Source organism: Notamacropus eugenii, chromosome 4 (genome assembly GCF_028372415.1).
Source record: "Notamacropus eugenii isolate mMacEug1 chromosome 4, mMacEug1.pri_v2, whole genome shotgun sequence".
NCBI lineage: Eukaryota > Metazoa > Chordata > Mammalia > Diprotodontia > Macropodidae > Notamacropus > Notamacropus eugenii.
Window position 1 is genome coordinate 66498810 of NC_092875.1, and position 21018 is coordinate 66519827.

At 41.3% G+C, this 21018-nt stretch overlaps 1 protein-coding gene across 1 annotated transcript in view; it reads right to left on the reverse strand.

Annotated features, from left to right (window-relative positions):
* Nucleotides 1–390: 390 nt before the first annotated feature.
* UPF1 (UPF1 RNA helicase and ATPase) overlaps nucleotides 391–21018 on the reverse strand; it is a 56349-nt gene continuing 35721 nt past the window's right edge. Inside the window, exons 9-24 of the mRNA XM_072601605.1 lie at nucleotides 19262–19370; nucleotides 17788–17947; nucleotides 17552–17670; nucleotides 16530–16694; nucleotides 16249–16363; nucleotides 14814–14957; nucleotides 14428–14641; nucleotides 13921–14038; nucleotides 13055–13211; nucleotides 11300–11442; nucleotides 9742–9916; nucleotides 8485–8566; nucleotides 5251–5412; nucleotides 4533–4750; nucleotides 4041–4163; nucleotides 391–3083 (exon numbers count right to left, since the gene is read on the reverse strand). Coding sequence (XP_072457706.1) covers nucleotides 4044–4163; nucleotides 4533–4750; nucleotides 5251–5412; nucleotides 8485–8566; nucleotides 9742–9916; nucleotides 11300–11442; nucleotides 13055–13211; nucleotides 13921–14038; nucleotides 14428–14641; nucleotides 14814–14957; nucleotides 16249–16363; nucleotides 16530–16694; nucleotides 17552–17670; nucleotides 17788–17947; nucleotides 19262–19370 — 2201 coding nt within the window. The 3' untranslated portion in view covers nucleotides 391–3083; nucleotides 4041–4043. The remainder of the gene's footprint in view (nucleotides 3084–4040; nucleotides 4164–4532; nucleotides 4751–5250; nucleotides 5413–8484; nucleotides 8567–9741; nucleotides 9917–11299; nucleotides 11443–13054; nucleotides 13212–13920; nucleotides 14039–14427; nucleotides 14642–14813; nucleotides 14958–16248; nucleotides 16364–16529; nucleotides 16695–17551; nucleotides 17671–17787; nucleotides 17948–19261; nucleotides 19371–21018) is intronic.

The window sequence follows — 21018 nt, forward strand, 5'->3', positions numbered from 1 at the left end:
GATTCTGCTCAGGGTTTAGCACTGAAATGGCCTTAAGAGTGCAGCTGCTTTTGCTGAGATCCAGAGAAGGAAAATAATTTTGTTCAGAGTCACACAGGTCATCAGCAAGAGACGCGAGTAAAACCCACATCTCCTGACCTCCCTTCTCCAACCATCTCATGCTACTACAGAAAAGCACATTGCAGGGGTAGGAAACAGCCCATGGCAATTAACACGCTCAAAAACTCTTATTAAAGGGATGTAGGATGTAGTGTATGTTGGCGACAAGTCTGGGACAACTGCCATACCTTCCCATGAGCCCTAGGTAGGTCAACTGGTCCTTGGGCAATGGGAGCTTTGCTGACTACTTCCCCCTACAATGAACTCTAGCTACAAGTATGAATGCAAGAGTGTTTTATTAATATTTTATTGATGGCAAACAGCTTAAAACAAACTGACCAAAAATCAAAATGACACCGTGCTGACACCGATGTTCATGGATTTATAAAACTCAGAGTAACTTGCTACAAAGAAAAAAAAAAAAGAAAAAAAAGCCACAGAGCAGAGGCAAAAAGCATTCCAACCAGTGAAATAAGGAGGGGGGGAGGGTCATTGGACATTACCCAATGGATTGCATTGCAGAAAGGGTTACAGTTTAAACCTATTTCAAAATTCTATGCACTATGCAGCCTACCCAGAAGGAAGAAAAAAAATTTAAAAGCCTTTCGGCAATGTTAATAAATAAAGAGTCCATCTCACAGGAAGGAAGGTGGCCCACGTGTATCTGTTATCTGTACATTTCAGAAGTCGAAACTCTGGAGGCTTTTTTTCTTTTTAGGATAGAATGGCCGATTTGCTTTTTAAACAGTTGTATGGAGTAGGGGGGTACTTGGGTAGACAGGGTGGGAGGGAGAGGGGTTTTATGGTGGGGTGGGTGGGTGTTTTTTTTGCCATCTGTGTAAGCTTTGGGACAAAACCAAAATGGTGGTATTTCCTGGTGCCCTGGGTCTCAGGTCACCAGCATTGTTGTCCAGAATGGGGTTTGAGGTGGAAATCTAATGACACTTGATCATTGATCTCTGAAAGGAAATGGGAGGGGGAAAAAGTCTCGGCAAACTACAGATGAAGGCAAATTTGCTTAAGTGGTCGGCTAGAAAATCTTAAGGACAAAAACCAGAGGGGATGACTTTTAAAAACAAGAACAAAAACAAAACTACTGCACAGTTTATAGCATTTTAGTATCCTGGCAGCAGGGGCCAATTTAGAAGTTCTCTAAATGATAAGTGAAATAATTTGCCCCCATCTTTCAGGCCAGAAACCCTTCATGCCCCTTGATCATAAAGCTAACTTAATTCTGGAAGGTTTTTAAAAAAATTATCTACATTTAGTTAAGTCACACTCTGCCGACCCTTGCCAATTAGGAGGTAGACTTCTTCCAAATTTAGAGTTTGACAGAACAGGAGGACAATAAGTTGAATGTTCCCGGCACTCAGTGTTTCTAAAAAGGCTGCCAAGCCAAGTGATGGCTCCAGCAGTCCTGTTTGGAGTAGCCCTATGAGCTGGGCAGAGCTTAGAAAGACTGGCCGGGTCATTTTAAGTGTGCTCTCTGACATATCACCTCCAAATCATGAGGATGCTATATTAGGTGTTCCCCACCTGGAGGGGTCGGTCTCCAGGGTTTCATTCTTGGGCCTTGTTTGTGTTTTTAAGGACTCCTCCAGCTATCTTTGGAAAGTAGGAAGTCACCAAAGAAGCCACCAGATATTTAAAAGGCCACCTTCCAACAACTGCCTGTTTGCCCATAACGATTCCTTTCCTTTTTCAGCCCATGTCAGTAATGTCTTTGAGTCTTTACTTCAAAACCAATATAATCCCCAGGAGCCCCTACTTTTCCCCTTCCTCAGTAGGAGTGAACAGGGCAGGCAGCCTAGCATCTTCTCCTCCAGGGCCACCGTGGCCTGGAGCCCCATCCCCTTGTTAAGCGCACGGTTCATCTTACAGAAAAGGCTGGTTTTCACAGAGTAGAGTCCAGAAAATAGCCTATGAAAAGCATAGAGAAAAATGTGAAAGCCTCCTCAGGCTGGACCCCACAAGGAATCAGGGCCTGTGCCCTGTTTTCCTCACTGACTGTGATCCTTTGTAGGAAGAAGAGGCTGAATGAGGAAACTTTAAAATTCTCTGAAAGTTCTCTTCAAGGTTGGTGATTCTAATTTAGATTTTTAAAAATTTTCTGGTAAGCTTCTTTTATCTCCCAGGTCCACCGCTAAGATTTCAGAGACAAACTTAAAAAAAAAAAAAAACAAAAACAAAAATAAAACAGTGCTCCTTCGAAAGAATCTCTCAAAAACAAACCAAAAATTTTTCTTTTAAATGAAAAACCCTTTCAGAACACAGGCAACATGATGACACTGAGGTTTCAGAGCCAGTGTGAACAACAAACCCTGCATCTCAGAGTGGAGCTCTGGCCATCTGCTGCTGCCAAATGTGGCGGGTTCTGCCAACTGTAAGAAGGAATCTTGTCTCTGCTGCTAAAATGTGAACAGTTTTTTCTGCTAAAACATAGTTCCCTTAAAAAAACAAAAAACAAAAAAACTCTGAGATGAGGGTTTGCCATCCATCCCTCCTGCTCTGAACAGCGCCGCCCTGTTCACTTCACAGAGTATGGAATGAAGTTAGCCTTGCTGAGGGCCCTTCTCTCTTAGCTGATTGGGCTGGGGGAGCAGGGACTCAGCTGACCATTCATTCGGTCAGGGCGAGCTTCGGGGGAGCAGTCTGGCGGGCCGGGGGATGCTGAGACAGTCCCGCCTTCCCATCGCGGTGCAGCCAGTGCTCTGCTTCTCTCTCCTCTTCGGCCATTCTCCTCGTCTCAGTGTGCTAGCAGTGGTCTCTCTCTCTCTCTCTTTCTCTCTCTCTCTTGCTCCTTCCTCTCTTGTCTCCCCATTGGTTGGTTTCTCTCTCTCTTCTCTCTCCCCTGTTGCTCTCACACAGTGATGCTTCAGTTTTAGCAGTGGAAAACAGGTATCCATTTTATTTTATTTTTTTATTACCCAGAATAAGATGCTGATGGACTAAGCTCCACATAAGCTTAGCTTTTCTTTCCTGACCTAGGAAGGGGAGAAAATGAGAGGCGTCAGGGTCGGGACAACACTCTTAAGATGAGATTTAGACAGCAGTTTCCATCACAGAAGGAGACAAATGAGGAAAATACTTCAGCTTTCCTCACAACACCCACCCAAGTGTCTGAGGTAGGAGGTGACAGTGCAGAGGAGCAGTAATGCTCACATTTACCTTAGCAGGTTCCCATGAAGCACTGCTTCCTTCTGTGAGGCATGCACCAGACCCCAGCACCCTGCCCCTGGGGCCTACTAGGGGATATTGTCTCAAGAACAGAGGAATCTTCTTTTTGAAATTGTCCTTCTCTACAGTTTTCCCTCCCTATAGGCATTTATACCTCTAAAAATACCCAGAATGATAACTTCATGAGCAAATTAAGACAAGTGACTTTAGGTTTGTCAAAAAACACTGGCTAACAGTAGCACTAAATGCAGCTTGTGTGCATAGCCTTGGTTGGGTGTTGTGAGGAAAGCTTAAGTATTTTCCTGACTTACTTCTTTCTGTGAGGCATGCACCAGACCCCAGCACCCTGTCCTTGGAGCCTACTAGGGGATATTGTCTCAAGACTTAAGGAGGCAGGAGGCTCAGGCCTGGCTGCGGCTCAAACCCTAACTAGCTTGAAGACTTTGTTAAAGTCACTGTGTTTCAGATCAATCTATAAAATGAGACCGGACTGTTGCCCTACAGTTGTAATATGTTCTGATCTGCTTCTGTATATTTCAATTTTCCACTAGTGGTGCCAGCATGTCTGTCTAGGAATTAAATGTTTTTATGTAGTCGAAGACTTGTAAAGCAGAGTGAGAAAATAAAAGTTCCATGGTTCAAGCCTGCCTGATGTGAGAAGATTCCCTAAGACAATAGAGCACATCCAAAGCCTAAAGATGCATGGCTCCCCTAAGCACCCAGAAGAACCCACGCCTCTTCTCCCCCACTAGCACCCGCCTTACGCTCTAATACTGTGACAGCCCTGTCACTCCACCATGTTGGTATGCCCGTTCTCCTTGGTATGTAGAGTCTTGTGACAGAGCCACATCAATCTGCGATTTAAACTCATCACCAAGGTAACTGTCCTGAGAAAGAGAAATGGTGATGGGTTTTAAAAATCCAGCAGTAAGACCATATTTAGCAACCTGGAGACCCTTTCCCCTCCCCAAAGGACAGGCTCCTTCCTTCCCATCTTGCTCAATCTTTCCCAACGCTACTGTTAATTTCTCACTCTTGGAAAGCTAAAATTCAATTCTTGGGGATGCACTAGGTTCTAATGACCTCAGGGCAAAAGGATCTTCAGGGAAGGTTTATAAAAGCAGCCAGAAAGAAAACCCACCTACAACCTGGTTCCCACTTACTACCCACCACCCACCACCCTCTCTCCCTTAGACAAAGAACATGTTGAGCAAAGGTAGGTTTAATCAACAAAGCTGAATGAGATTTTCACTTACCTGGGATAATTCTGGTTGGGAGAGCCCTGGCTGGCTCATCTGGGATGGCTGACTCATGGAAATATAGCCCTGAGTCAATGGACCCTGGGAGAAGGGCTGAGAAACCACATCTTGACTGGCCTGACTATTTGGAAGATTCGACTGGCTAGTTCCAGGAATCCCAAAGCGATTTTTTTGGCGTCCCCCACGGCCAGTCTTCCCTTTTGGTGTCCCACGGCCTAGAAAAAAATCATCTCATTTTTATTTTAATCATTAGGACTGTCATCATTTTCAAACGACTTCTTAGAATTTAGGGCTAGGAAGGGACCTTGGAGGCCAGAGGAGAAAACCAAAACCCAGAGAAGGGAAGGAACTGCCCAGAGTCATAAAGCTTAATTGGTAAAGTCAGGATTCAAACTTGAGTCCTGATTCCAAAATCCAATGCAGGATATACATAGGTGAACTAACTCACCCTCTGAGGGACCATACCCAGTCATCCTGATCTGTATCTTGTCAATGGAGGAGAAATGTAAGGCAGGTAACTTTGCACAGCCCTGCCTCACTTAAATCCAATTCATTTGGAAGTCATGGCATCATCTTCCCTGATGTCATGGTCTTCTTCAAGAACAAAGGACAAACAACAAATCAACTTCCACTCCTTCTGCCACACTGTGGCCAGGGGAAGAGTGGCAAGGACCTACATTGCATTATTTCCAAGGAGATCTTAAGTGGGGAATACCTGCAGCTGGTCCATTGGCTTGGCCGAAATAGCCTGGTGGTGGCATTGGTGGCATCACAAGATTGAAAGGAATAGGAATGTTCATAGCAGTGACATGACTGGGTCCAGTGCTAATCATCCCGATCTGATCATGAGTTTGAAAATACATGTTCGACGGACGTCCTAGAAAGTTTTTAACATCTGAGTTAGGTTGGTTACCTACGTAAAAATACAGCTGACACGTAGATAATGATGCCTGATAAAAAGGGCAGTTGGCAAGCCCAAGGCTTTATTCATGTCAACAAACACTCTTCACATTCCAGGAGCATAAACTTCAAGAAAGCCTTCCAGAAAATGAAACAAAGCTTTAGCCCAACAGAACAAAACAGAAGAGACATAAACTAGATGAGCCGAAAAGTAAAGAACTGTCTGGAAGGCTTCTTTTAAGTAACTAAACAAGTACAGAGTAGGAATTTCAAAGTCATGAGCTAGGTTTAAAAACAAAACATTCCAGTGTCTTCTAAGTATCACACTATATCAAGGTTGGGAGGGGCTTCATTTTACAGATGAGAAGACTGAGGCCCAGGAGTAACTACATGCCAAAGTAGTTCTTTTGTGCAACTGAATACTATGAGACTCTCTTCCACCAACAGAAAAAATGATCAGGAAGGCAGATTTTGGCTCAGTTTCAGTGAATTGTTTCCTAATATTCAGAGTGATCCAATAAACGCTTACGCTGCACTTAATGAGGTAGTAACCTTCTCATCACTAGGGGATATTCAAACTAAGGTGGGATGACCACTTGCTGGAATGTTTTAGAATGGATTCAGGCAGGTGTTGGACTAAATGACCCTACAGGTACTAATTCAAGAGTATGATTCCCTCTCCTTGCCAAAAAAAGTCTAAAAGATGAGTTAATGGCAAGACTATGAAAATGAGTACATGCTCTCCCAATACTCTTAAGGGGACAACATCTATTTAGATCCATATTTTTGGTATTTTCTTTATATAACATTAGAGCGCCAACTCACTTAACACCTTAGGTCTACTGTGCAATCAACACTATGCTAGATTTGTAGAAACCACACAAGTACACAGACATGGTCCTTGTCTTTCAAGAATTCACAATGTAGCTGGAGAAGATAAACACAAAACAGTAGTGAATAGCACAAGACAACGTCTAATAAAAATGGAAAGAATGGCTTGAAAATGATGTAGCACTTTAAGGTGTGCCAACCATCTTACAAAGAAATTCCATCCCAGAACCAGTGTGAGTAAAGTACAGTAAAGGACAGGTTTATCACTATTTTCTAGACGAAGATGAGGCTGAAGGTTCAATGACTTGCTTGGTTCCTATAGCTGAAATCGAAGGGGAAGATTCAAATCCAGACTCTCCTGACTTTGAGACTAGCAAGCACTCTTTCCATTGCATACTGAACTGCTCTCTAATGCTGTATTTACTAAGTATTGACTATAAAAGAATTAAATTACATGATGGGGCAAAGAATTAAGAATTCCAGGGGCTCAGGAGAAGACTAGTGGAGCCTGTGGTTTTGGAAAGAAGAGGACTTTGTGTTGCTCTGGGAAATGTGGCCGAAGAGGCAGGGGAACAAAACCTTGTGCATCACACAGCATTTAATTCCCTCATTTTATAGATGAATAAAGAAGGCTGAGAAAGGAAGTGGTGCATCTCTGTGCCTGTCAAACCTGTGGTCAGGAGTCAGTGCTAAGGCTTGAGCCTCCCCAGGCCTGACCCTGAATCTGAACTTCCACTCACCACCCCGAGGAGAGGGCGTTGCTCAAGAAGGCCTTTAAGAGTCAGGAAGAAGAGTTTATATTTCATATGGCAGGAAATAAGGAACCACTCAAGGTTTCTGTGCCTTAATGTTTACCAACTACTTTATGTACATTATTTCACTTAATGTTTACAGTATCCCTAAGATCAAAAGGTAATGTAACTCTTATCCCCATTTTGAAGAGGAGACATCTGGGGCTCAAGGACGATAAAAGCTAGTAAGTGGAAGAGCTGGAACTTTCTTTTTCTTTTCTATACATATATATATAAATAATCTATAGATATATATTCTGATTGAAGGATCAACCCCTTCACTATCACCTTGATGTTCTGAGACTGGCTGACAGGAAAATTAAGAGAGAAAACCTCTTTGGAGGGGGAATCCAAGAAGTGTGGAATTGGACCAAGATGTAAGGGACAAAGGTTGAGGAAGCACTGCATGTCCATTACCTCATTTGGTCTCACAAGTCGGTATTAGGTATGGAGTCAGATACACTCACAACTGTACCCCCACCAGAGGCCACCAACAGTAAGGAGCTTCCTTTTCCCCAGTAGCTCAGTTTCCCTCAGGGCCTAGATATTGAGCCCAGTCTCACCTTTGGGGAAAAGCATCCAAGAGCCCTGCTATACTCTTGGGCAGGAACCATCTGCCCCTAAAGGTCCTTGGGGAATTGCCACCTGCCCTGCTCCTTTCCCTGCCAGAGTTTAAGTGCCACTTGGGTCTTTCCATCCATCAGGAACTGACTTCCTGAATTAGAATGTTGAGACAGTTCAATTTTCTATTCGTATCTTCAGTGTTTAGCACTTAGTAAAGTACTTAACAAAAGTTTATTTCCATTCCATTCTTTTCTCCATTTCACAGATGAAGAGACTGAAGATCAGAGAAATGAAGTGCTGTCATAGAGCTATTAAGTGTCTGAAGAGGTCTTCCTGACCTTGCCAAGAGGGCACTACGCACATCATGCTATGCTGTCTCTAACATCCTAACTTTTAGGAGACAGTAGATCCAACTGGATATCTCAAGTCCTACAGGAACTCAGATATGCTGGGAACTTTGGTAAGCAAACAGGCCTTGAGAGTGCAAGTGGAGATGAGGATTCACCAGATGGAGCTGTCTAGTCCATGTCTAACCTTGGAGAGAACGAAGGATCCAAGACTGAGACACAAGCAACAGTGAGTAGAGAAAAGAAGGGAAACCAAAGGAAAGTGAGGCATAGCGGAGAGAGATGATCAATAGTACCACATGCAAGAAAGCTCAGAGAGAATGGAAAGGAACAAAACCCCCCCTGAATTTGACAATAACAAGGTAATCTGAGACCTCTAAGAGAAGACAAAGAAAGTGGATGAGGATGGAAAGTGTGGTGAACAGAGAAGAATGGAGGCAGCAGGGAGAAGCTAGCTACAAAAGGAAGAAGAGAAGAGGGCACCAGGGAAAGTAAAGCTAAGATTTTTCTCCCTACCTTGACTGCTCCGATCATAGACAGATCCCGGGATAATAGCTTCACGTGCATCATACATGGCAGTAGTCATGAACCGGGCTCCCTAGAAGTAGAATAATAGGGTGAACATTATGTAGTAATATTTAGTATTTATATAGAAATCGTAAGGTTTGCTAAGCAATGTACAAATATTATCTCATTTGATCCCGACATCAACATTGGGAAAGTGAAGCTATCATTACAGACCAGCAGTCACGTGACTTACTCAGAAGCACAGAGCTGGTAAGGTCTTCTTGACTCCAGTCCAACCCTCTCCTTTGTTACCTACCTAGCTCTAGGTGTTACATGCTTGAGTTGGGGTACTATACTAGATGGTAAGAACTTCTGCTAGCTAGATTAGTTAAGGAAATGAAAGCACCAATAATATGAAAAGAAAAAAGATTTTTTTGTTATCAATTAGACTGTAATCTTATGGAATGGATTTTGCTGGGGTCTCTCTTCTTTTCCAGCTGAGCTGAAAATACAACTATAAAATGGACCTTTAAGCCCTGGACAAGGTTTTCTAGCATTAAATTCTATGTGAATTACATCCTTCAGAAACTGCTTAGAGTCTAAAGGAGGTGACAGCAGACTCATATCAAAGATTACCAAGTGCCAGAAATGACTTTAGCAGTGTAATAAACGTCCCCAATTCCACAGAACACTTGGGGGAATGCTTTAGAGTCATTCTCGTCCCCCATTTATGACCAAAATAAAGAAGATCAAAGCTGAAAGACTTAACTGGGTACAGGAAGAAAGACAGAGCTGCACAGGGGTGAGGGTTGAGGAGTGGGTGGGTACAAGCAAACACTGCAGTTTCCCTTCTCAAGCACAAAATAAATTTGTCTTGGGAATTCAAAACTACTTCTACCACTATTCTCCTTGCATTTCCTAAGTTATTTAAGCCTTACTGGCTCAAGAAGGTGCCTGAATATTCTTTAGTTTTAGATAGCTCCTATTATACTTTCTAAATGATCAGTAAAGACTGATTTGACACTGAGTCTCCTAGGACACAGTAGAAACTGACTTTACAGGCACAGGACGTCAAGTCTGCTCACTTTACATGAGGAAATTATGGACTAGAGAAGCTAAGTCATTTGCCCAAAGACATCCTTCATCAGTGGGGAACAGTCAGGGTTTGACCCTAAATCCTTTGACTCCAATGTCACTGGCACTGCTACCCTGCTTCCTTTTTTGGGTCATCCTCATTTTACTCCAATCAAACATGGAAGTGCTTACTGGATTGATGGTGTTGACGAGCTTTCGGGGCTTGCTGAATTGCATGAGGCTCTCCCGAAGGTTGTTGAGGGGCCCTTCTACCAGGACTTTCTGCTCCTTGTAGTAGTTCAGTAGATGGTTCCAAAGTGGTTGCTTGGAGAGAGCTTTGGGGTTGCCGACAATAATTACTCCATACCTAAAAAACAGTTTAAAAAAAATCCATTGTCTAGGGCATAAAATGGGGACATGAAAAGCTTTTTAAAAACCACATGCACTATTATCAATATAGAAATACCCACAAGGCAGAGTCAGAGTGCATAGATTAAAATTGAAACCAATAAGGGGAATAATCATATGGAATTTCAAAGCTAGAAGGAACCGTCTATGTAGTCCAGCCCAAATGCATGGGCAGATCTGGCAGGAAAATGTTGCTTCTTTTATCCCCTGCCTCTACAAGTACCCCCAGAGCCAAGTCGAAGGAGTCATGGCTCTCTACCTTCCACCACGTCAGACCACTCCCAGTCTTATTGTTCCACATCTTCAGTACCTCTGGGGCCTCTCCTATCACCTTAAATGATGCTCCTCTGGAGGCTTTATGGCTTAGGAAGTCCAAGGTCCAGAAGACTATGCAGATTCTGGCCAAGACAGGGATAATTCTCCACATACATCACATTACCAAGTTCGATCACTCAGATGATCAGAACTACATGCAAGCTCACTAGACCTAGTCCCATTCTCTACATTTCCTAGACAAGACCTAGAGAGGTCCTGTGATTTGCTCAGGCACAGCAGAACACCAGCTCAGGTTTTCTACCTTTCCAATATGTCCTGACAGAACTTCCCAACTAATCTATCACACATTCTAGTTAAACATCTTATTCTGGTAGCTCATCCCATGGTTAGAGTTCGAAAGTGGCTTATTTTTCTAGTGGAATAGACTGTAAGCCCATTCACTGCCACAACAAAAACCATTTTCCGGAGGGAGGGCCCTCTTTTGACCCCATGACCTTTTACAAAAATGACATGTACTAGGGCTCACTGTACCATTACTACTTTACAGGGACTCCAGGAAACCACATACCAGTCCCTCTACTGAGTTGCAGAAGCTTAGGGCTTTAGGCACCCCATCCTCTCAGGGATACAGGTTCCAGGTTTCTAAAGAAAGCTTTTACTTTAATAACTGAAGCAGTAAATGGGTTATTAGATAGCCAAATTAAAAAGTCAGACAGTCTACTCATTTATGTGCACAGCATTTTATCTAATGCCAACAAACTAAGAAACAGATAACAACCACATTAAACCACATTAAATAACAGTGGTATTTCCTAGAAAGAGACAATGCAATTGGGAGGGGGTGGTGGTGATGATACTGTGAGGTTTGACTAAATAAATTCAACTAGGGGTCTATGCTATGGCAATTCCTCACATGACAACAAGACAAGAAAGATGTTTTCCAACTGAATATGGAACTGCTACCCAGAATTCAAGTGGTCCAAACTTCTCACTGCAACTACGATTTTTCATAAGCAAAGCTCACACCAAATAAAATGGATGTACAGGGCTGAAATCTTTTCTGTACCTTGCTCGGGTAAGAGCCACATTAAGACGCCTGGGATCATTTAAAAATCCAATTCCTTGGTGCTCATTGGCTCTAACACAGGAAAGGATGATGAAGTCCTTTTCTCTTCCCTGGAATGCATCGACACTAGCTATTTCCACTTCCTGAAATGAGAGAACCACCATATAATTATCAGCATGTTGAGCTTTGGCTAAAAGCATGACTTTTCCTTTCAATAATTAAAAAACTTATCCTAGACATGGAAATACTCTGTCAAGTCTTATCAATTAAAGCTCCTATAATGTGCTAAATGGATGGAGTATTGTCTTGTTTATATGACACGATATATCTGACATGGCCTACATATTTACAAGTCTTCTATTAAAAAGTAGCCAAGGACAAGGATCAGGTCTTATTAATTATAATACAGGTATAACATTTCTATAGCACCTTACTGTTCATTGAACAATCTTTACAACATCTGTGAGGCAGAAAATAAAGCAATGATTTCTATTTTTCAAATTTACTTAACCACTTTTAATAAATCAATTACCACATTCAAAGCACTGTGCTAGGCACAAAGATAGTCAATTACAACATGGTCCCTGGTCTTAAGGACAACCAGAAAATTAGACCTGATGATTTCCCTCATGCTTTTCAAGACAGTCCAGAACTGTATAAGCCCAGCAAACAGGATTATGCTGACCCTGTATAGCCGTTACGCATCAGAGCATCTATCCTGTACCCTAAGCCTTTATCTGCAACAGCTGCTGCTTACAACATTAAGAAGGAAAACTCCAAAGATTTCTCACTTGGTGAACCCAATCTCTGACGACAGGCAGTCAGAACTCAAACCCCCATCTGCTACCCCACACTGCTAACTGTGGACTCTGGTACAAAGTTGGTTTACACTATTCAGTCTCCTCTGCTGTTTCCTTCCGGGCCAAACTTTTCAGACTGTGACCCCCTCTGACCTCTTGCCACTTGGCCTAGATTGATGTTTTCCTGGGTATGCACAACCTTAAGGTTCTATCTGGGCTATAGGCCTCTTCCAGTCTGGCTTACTCTACCCCTGCCACTTGAACCCCTGTCGTAATAAATTTCAATCACTTTAGAAAACCAGACACATAGATCCTTAGCGGACATAGAGGTCTGGACCTAGCAACCTCATAAGCCACCCAGTCCCTATCCCTTTATTTTACGAAAGGAAATAGAGGTCCAGGGAAGCTTGATAACTTGCCCACTGTTAGGTAATAAGTAAGTATCAGAGGTGGGATCAGAACCCAGAGTCAAAGCAGTGACTCCAAACTGAGTCCACACTTTTATGACTCACCCAAGTTCACAGAGGACGTGAGCTCCATTCTGTCTCTGACACTCCTGATCCCAAAGTCCTCCATCATACTTCCCTTGATGTGGTGCTGGATATACTGTGGTCTTACCTTATCTTGACTCTTCTCTAGTGATCATACTTTTTATTGTTTTCACTTCAGATCTGCCCTCCATCGAATTTATTTGACTCATTTTACAATGTCATTGTAACTGTAATGATTCCAGAGATGCAGTACAATACCTTGGAAATCTTTTTTAAATGCCTGCTATGTATAAACCACTTTGGCTTGGCCTGGCCCTGGGTATACAAAGATCAAAGCTGAAAACAACCCTTTGCTCTTAAAGAAATTAAAAACTACTGGTAGATACAAATTCACATTAAAAAAGCACAATATAAGACAGGATGGGATCAAGACACTATAAAAATGCTAAATTTCAATCTGATACCTGGTAGAGTTTTGTATGCAGGGAGCCACTAAATTGCATGTATTGTACCAGATAAGATCGTTGACCCTCATAAGGTGTAATAATACCAATCTGATCTGGCTTGGCACCGGCTTTTAGGAGCTTTGTGGTTATCTTTTCCACATTTGCTGCTTCCGTTCTGAAAACAAAATATTAGGTTTTGCTCATTTTTACTTGGTAGATACTATAGACAACATTTATATGTGTGTGCATATACCCATACATACAGGCATGCATACACACACAACATACGTACATACATACATACATACACATATATATAATATATATTTACACAGACACATACACACACAATGATAACCTCCACTAACATTTCTTCCCTCCCGTGTCCCCACTGAGGGGCATGGATGGGATCCTGGATCCTTTAGAGTGATTTCCCCAAAGCAAAATTTTGGTAGGTCCTACTCAAATTAGAAACACTTAAGTACAGGTCCAGTAACAGTCATGTGAGCACCAATCTAGTTAACTTTAAAAAGATAAATACAGAAGGGAATTGGTCTCATTCACTGCTAACAATGAAAAACATCTTCCTAAAGGCCCAGTTTTGCTACCAAGGGAAGATTTTTTTTGGTCACAGACACTTAGGAAATAGATTACTAAGGAATAAAAGGGCTGTAACTGGCACTGGAAAAGAGAGTATTTATGCATTAAAGCATGGATCCATATAGCATTATAATACACAAAAAAGACCACTAGGGATTATAAAGGGACAAGGAATGTGGGGCACAGGTAGATGTCTCACAGGAATTTCATCTTTTATCGATGAGAAACAATAATTGCTCCCATTGATGGTTTTTAGAAAGAAAAAGACTGCTAGGCTTATTTACCTGTTCAAATAAGAGGTGCCTGAACTGGCAATTTCTTCTTGGCCCTGGGTCACATAAAAGAACATTGGTTTATCTGGTTGGGGCCACTGGAAATCAAATCCCTTTTTCACACGATCAGCTATAATATGAAAGGAAAGATCCACCTGTGATATGATACATTCAAAGTATCCTATCCTTAGCCTATCCTTACTGAGGTCAGGACTAAAAACAGGATTGGCTGCTTATGTAGTACAAAATACTACTCCCATATAGACACATATTGATTCCTTATTGTGCTATCAGACTTCCAAAAACCTGATGTCATACACAACTCTATTCAAGCAATTTATAACGAAAACCTAGAATGATGCAGGGAATGTATATACATATAGAGAGAGATGTAAAACTTGCTAAGTGCTAAAAGACTATGAATTTCTTTGGGATGAAAGAAAGGACAGACATGAAATTTTAACTGTTTGTAATGGATATCTTTCATTGGCTCCCCTGTCATTTGGGAAGGTCCTTTACCTGCAGTGACACCATTCTGAAGGGAACCCTCATAGAAGATGTTTGATGGGAAAGCACTAAGGGCAGGATGCATTCGATACTGGACTTGCAGGCGGATTGGACGGATCCCCAACACCACTAGTCGCTCAAACAGTGACTGAGACAAGCCGGCTTTCGCAGCTTTCTTACACATGACTACAGGACCCAGCTGACAATGATCTCCTACAAGGATCAACTGTACCACGAAAAGAGAAAATGGACAACTTTTATTCACCTCAAAGAGCATGCATAAGAAGGAAACACACCACAACTGAAAATACAAAAGTATCCAAAATTCAACATACTATTTTCTGAGCAATTGACCATAAAATTCAAGTCTTCTAGTTCACAAAGAATTTCTAATCTACCTGTTTGGCTCCAAGAACAACTGGCACCATACATTCTGGTTCAGTAGCCTGTGTGCTTTCATCAATTAAAATGGATCGGAATTGCATCTTGGCAAGCCGTGGATCACCTGCTCCCACGCATGTGCAGCAGATCACATCTGCGTTCTAGATAACAACAAAATTATAACCATTTCAAACCTCCCATAGCTTTACCATCTTGGTTAACAGCATGTGCGTGCATGCAAGCACATGCGTGCACACACACACACTTCAACAACACAGGTTCTACAAATTTGCAAATTATCACTTAAAAAAAAAAGGTGTGTGCTTTCCACTCTACCTTCCATCTGGTGTGCTTTCTAACCCAAATTTTTCACTGGCTATTTTATGGATGAAAATAAAGCAATATTCTCTTAGGTAGGAATCAGCTCTCAACGTCACTCTTTTGAGGAACAAAATATATTAAATTCATTTGAAAATGAAATGAGAAATGAATAGCAAAACTGCACTCTCAGATTTAGATATCCAAGTCCCTCACAATATTCTTTCATTGAGCTGCCACAATTTTTAAGAAAGCTGTATACCTCACTTTCAGTAGTGAGGGTACTCTACCCTAAAAGATCTTCCTTAAATGGTCTTTCCCTGAGCAGAAATAAAAAACCATAGTAATTACATGACACCTTGGGTCAAGTAGTTTCTAGTGGTTTTGAGAGTAAGACTTTAAGTGAACAATGCAAGTCTAACACTAGGCAAAAGGCCATTATAGTGAACAGACTTAAACTGATCCCATGACATCAAAATTGGAGGGGACCCTCAGATGAAAAATAGTACCTGCAATACCTGAAGAGTCTTGCCCCTCCCTACAACACACTCCAGGAGTCAGGGAGCTTGTGCCTAAAGAGTTCTAGAGAAAGAGAACTCACAGGCTACTTCTGAATAGTTCCAATTGTTACAAAGCTTAAATTCTGTTCCTTATTCCTAGCCCTCACACTTGGGCCATTTGTGCAGACAGCCAGTTCTCTCCAGTTTTATCTAAGTAATTCAGCTATAATTCTTTACCCTACATTAAAGCCACCCTTGATGGTTCCTTACATTCTATTTTCTGTTTAAAGCCTTTTTAATTAAGTTCCTAGGACACCAAACAATATTCTCACTCTCCTTAGGTGCACTCTCTCCCTGGTCTGGAGCCCATCATGGCTACATGTGAAGTTCCAGTTCAGAAATCCAGATTCTATCAAGAACCACATTCTTAGCAAGTTGTTCACTTCCTAGTCTTCTGAACCCCATCCCTTGACTGGGGCATCAGTGATGACCTCAGGTCCTTTCAGTCAGTCTCACACTCACACCAGAACAAGCTCCTCTTTGCTTCTGTCTCTGTATCCCCAGTCCAAAAGCACAGTGCCTAGCACAGCCCAGGTACTGAATGGTTGCTGAATTGAACTGAAAAACCACTTACCATTAGCAACTCTCGCTCAGCTGTGCGTTTCAATGCTCGATAACGCTTTTCATCAGCGGACGAAAGTTCACCTGTTTCATCTTTCAGTTGTTGTAATTTCTGGAGTTCAGGCATGCTGTAATGCAGAATAAGGACTTGAAGTTAACTGCTACTCCACATCTTTAGTCAAAAGAAAATGCTAGCCCACTCTGATCCTTTATTAGATGAAGCACACTAGAGGCTTTAGGTGTCCTCAAGAGTAGCCCATCCTCTCTCTACACAGCCTGTGCACAGCTTCTTACCTATCCATATTCCTGATCTGATTGTGTAGTGCCAAAAAAGATACAGGAGAATCAATTGCTTCCCGACTTTTAGCGCAAAGACGAACAACTTTCAGTCCAGTCTGATGAATCTTCTCAGTCAACTGATCCACAGCTATATTGCTTGGTGCGCAAACCAGCACAGGCCTTAAAAAAAGGAAAAATTTCACTATCCAAAGAGGAAGCTTATAAGTAGTAATCAACAGACAACATTGTTCAATTAAAAAAATTCCCAACAATAAAACCTACACAATGACCTAATGTATCTTGTGATTTTACTAGAATGTGGCAATTCAACATTAATACAGAATTCAAACCTTTTTATGACTTAATTAAATGACATGCCCAATGTAATACTGTTTGTGTCAAATGCAGGATTTGAACCTACATCTTTCTGACTCCAGGCCCAGTATACCATTTCCTACTCTACTAAACCTCTACAACACACTATCACCTGGAGAGGTGGGAAGGGGGAGAGATAGACATGGGACCCAAACAAGCACTGATGGTCAGAAATATTAATATAGGCACAATATATACAAGGGATACTGTTGCCATTCTGATATACCACTAACAGCTTGAGATCATAATAAGCCAATTATCCAAGGTAGCTAAGTGGCAGAGTTGATAGAATAATGGACATGAAGTCAGTAAAACTTAAGTTCAAATACTGCCTCAGATACTGACTAGTTGTATGACCTTTGGTGAGTCATTGAACCTCTGCCTCCATTTTCTCACCTGTAAAATGGGGATAACAGTACTTCCCTCTCAAGATTGTTGTGATATCTATAAAGCACTCTGCAAATCTAAAAGTGCTACATAAATGCTAACTCTTATTATTTTCTGTAGAAATTGTTTCATTCTTTTTATTATTATCCCCAAAGCCCTAGCACACAGTAGCTTTCAGGTGCTTAATTTATGCTTGTTGATTACTTTGACATTCAACTTTATTCTATTAAATTACTATGTTTTCTGTTTGTACAGAATATCTTAAACAAACATACCCATTGCCTTGCCTAGCCAAATGGTAGACAATTGTAGCTGATGTTACAGTCTTCCCTGTACCAGGTGGTCCCTGGATGAGGCTCAAAGGTCGTTGCAAAACAGTCTTTACTGCATATACCTAAGGGGGAGAAAAAGAGGTTGTTCATTAAAACCAAGCAAAGGATTGTTAGGTTTTTAAATTCCTGCTGAAATGCAGAGATATCAATAATTTATTGAGTTTGCTGAAAATGGAGACCTGAGAATGATTGAGGTCAGGGAGTCCTTGTGCTGTAAAACGTTTTGGCAGCTGGCATTTAATAATCACATCCTCCACTTCATGACCCAACAGTTTGTGGTAAATGTAGCCAGACACTGAGGTTTCATCCACGGCAAATGTTTTTAATGCACTCTGCATTCTGAAAAGAAAGACACTCAAGTTTAGAGGAAAGTATGATCAGAAACATTTTACCAGTTTCAAAAATCATTAAGTAGGATACCAACACCATTAATGACATGGTGAAGACATTGAGAGATGATGAACTTGCGTTAGTCAAACAACTAGACATTTGGATGTCAGATTTTGGAAAGGATACAGAAAATTTAGAATACCGCCAGAGAAGGGTGACCAGGAAATCCAAGATAACTGTAGCCAGATAGCTAGGTTTGCACTAGGTTTGTCATGTGAAAGTGGAATAGTTTAACTCGAGTGGAAAAAAAAAGTATGAAATTACACAGCAAGGCAGAATTTATCTCAGTAAGGAAGAATTTCCTAACAATGAAAAAACAGTACAAAAATGGAATGGGCTACACTGTCTCAGGGAAGGAATGGGGAAGAAGGGGGGGAATGAAGGGAAGGGAGGAGGAAAAAAAATCTAAGATATATGGAAGTGACTGTTGAACACTGAAAGCAAATAAAAATAACTTAAAAAAAAATGAAATGGTACAATTAAAATGTAGTAGGCTCCCAGTCAGTGGTTTATATGTCAGTCGTGTTATAAATGGAACTCCTTATTTAAATGCAGGTTAGATCAAATGACCTTAGGACCCACATGTATAAAAATATTTATAGCAGCTCTTTTTGTGGTGGCCAAGAATCGGAAATTGTGGGGAGCCAATTGGGGAATGGCTGAACAAGTTGTGGTATATGAATATATGGTATATGAATGAATGTAATGGAATACTATTGTGCTATGAAAAACCTGGAAAGACTTACAAGAAACTGATGCTGACTGAGTGAAGTGAGCAGAACCAGGAGAACACTGTACACAGTAACAGCAACACTGTATGATGATTAACTATGACAGACTTAACTCTTCTCAGCAATACAATGATCCAAGACAATTCCAAAAGACTCATGGAAAATGCTGTCCACATCCAGAGAAAGAACTATGGAGTCTGAATGTAGATCGAAGCATACAATTTTCACTTTTTTCCCCCTTTTCATGATTTTCCTTGTTTGTTCTGACTCTTCTTTTATAACAATGACTAATATGGAAATATGTTCAACATGACTGTACATGTATAACCTATATCAAATTGCTTGCTGTCTTGGGGAAGGGAAGAAGAAAAATCTAAAACTCAAAATTTTACAAAAATGAAGGATGAATACCATCTTTATATGTTATTGGAAAAAATTAAAATACTATTAAGTGCAACCTCCCCTCCACCCTCCAAACAATGACTCCCAATAAATGATACAGAGCAACTTCAAAACTACACAGAATACATACCTGTCAAATGAAGTGGACTTCCACACAAAATCCACTTGGAAGTTATGAGTAACTTCTACAGGGGCTCCAACACTACTCCTTAATTCAATCGCAATTTCATCTCCATAATCTGGACCTCTGAGTTAAGTTGTTGTACTCAAAAGTTATTGGATTCTTTACCCAGAAGTATAAATTCTCAAAAATATGTGAACACTTGAAATGATTCAGAGGGTTTACTGTTCCCCAGAGCCATATCACAATGTTTGAATCTACAACATAACTTCTTAATTTATGAGTCTCCAAGGTGCTCTACATACATGATTTCTTTAGATCCTAAGAAGTCTTTGAGGTAGGTACTGAAAACATTACACCTCCATTTTAAAGATGAGAAAATTGAAGCTCAGAGAAGTTATATGGCTCAATAGTGGTCACAAGTTCCCAAGCTCCAGCAATGATATTTGAAACCAGGTCTTCTTGGATAATGGATCCAGTGCTAATTTTCCCTTCTATTCCTGGTTTTCATCTTGCATTCCACTCAGCACTCTCTACTGGTTCAAGCACATCCAGGTACATCAATCACTACGCCCCCACAACATTCCAGGCTTTGAGGAACTTATGTTTTAATAGACAGTATAACTTGTAGGAATTGAGAATCACTGAGACTTTTCCAGTCATCAGGTTACCTTGTTGTGGTTGTGTGTGCTTTGTGCTTTGTTCTTGAAGAGGACCATGACATCAGGAAGATGATGACATGACTTGCAATTGAATTTGATTTGAGTGAGGGAGGGCTGTGCAAAGTCACCAGCCTTACTTTCTCCTCCAGAGTCATCTGGGTCAAGTAGCTGGATGATGGAGATGGCCCAGGATGTAGTGGGAGACCTTGGCCTTTTAAAGCTAAGGTCTTCAAGTTCTCACTTTGAGTGAGGGAATGCCCATTTCGGAAGTGAGTAGGCCTCTGTAAGAAGTGAATCATGAACCCTAAACAATCCTGTCTGCCCAATAAAGCACCCTCATTCTCAGCGCCTTGACCTCCCTGACTGCTATTCCTACCCTCACTAAATCTTTTCTTGCTGACTACTAAAAGGATCTATTTTTCTTCTATAGCTAAATCTAATGCTTCTCTGTCAAAGAGGCTATATATCAAAAAGTTTTTCTCTTGTAGTAGAACCTGGTGCTGTCTCATTTTTTTCACCTCTGATCTATTTTCCCTTCCACTTCCTTTAAGGGACACAATTACAACGGTGGTCTTCCTCACTTCACAGTCTAGGTCTCCTTTTTCTGCTGACCAGCTATCAGCCAATCTCAGTGCCCTACCTTAAGCCAGTCACATTCATAGTTTTGGCTACCAAAGACAAGCTCCACTTCTGCATTAGTAGCTCCTTGCACAGGATGTGAAGGGAAGAAGAGTGGGTTCTATATCTCTGAGGTGTCCAAAGAATGACCCTTCTCTAGTGCTTATCCATTCACACTTACCAACAATACAGAAAAGAATCATATCCTATATCCTGGAGCAGCAACCAGCTAGCAACTCTTGGTTTCATCTACTTAGACAAACAATATATAAACATGCTATTAATGTCTACAGGAGAAAAACAACACTACAGATGCAATCACTATGTACAGTCCGTACAGTACGGACTTTGAAGGCTTCCCTTTCCAGACACTGGGGTAGAGTCAAACCATCACTCTCGTACCAAGGCCATTCATGTATGAGGCAGCAAATCAGGACAAATGATGTTTGTGGTTACAGAAAAGCAGCTCTTTTTTGAGGGCTAATG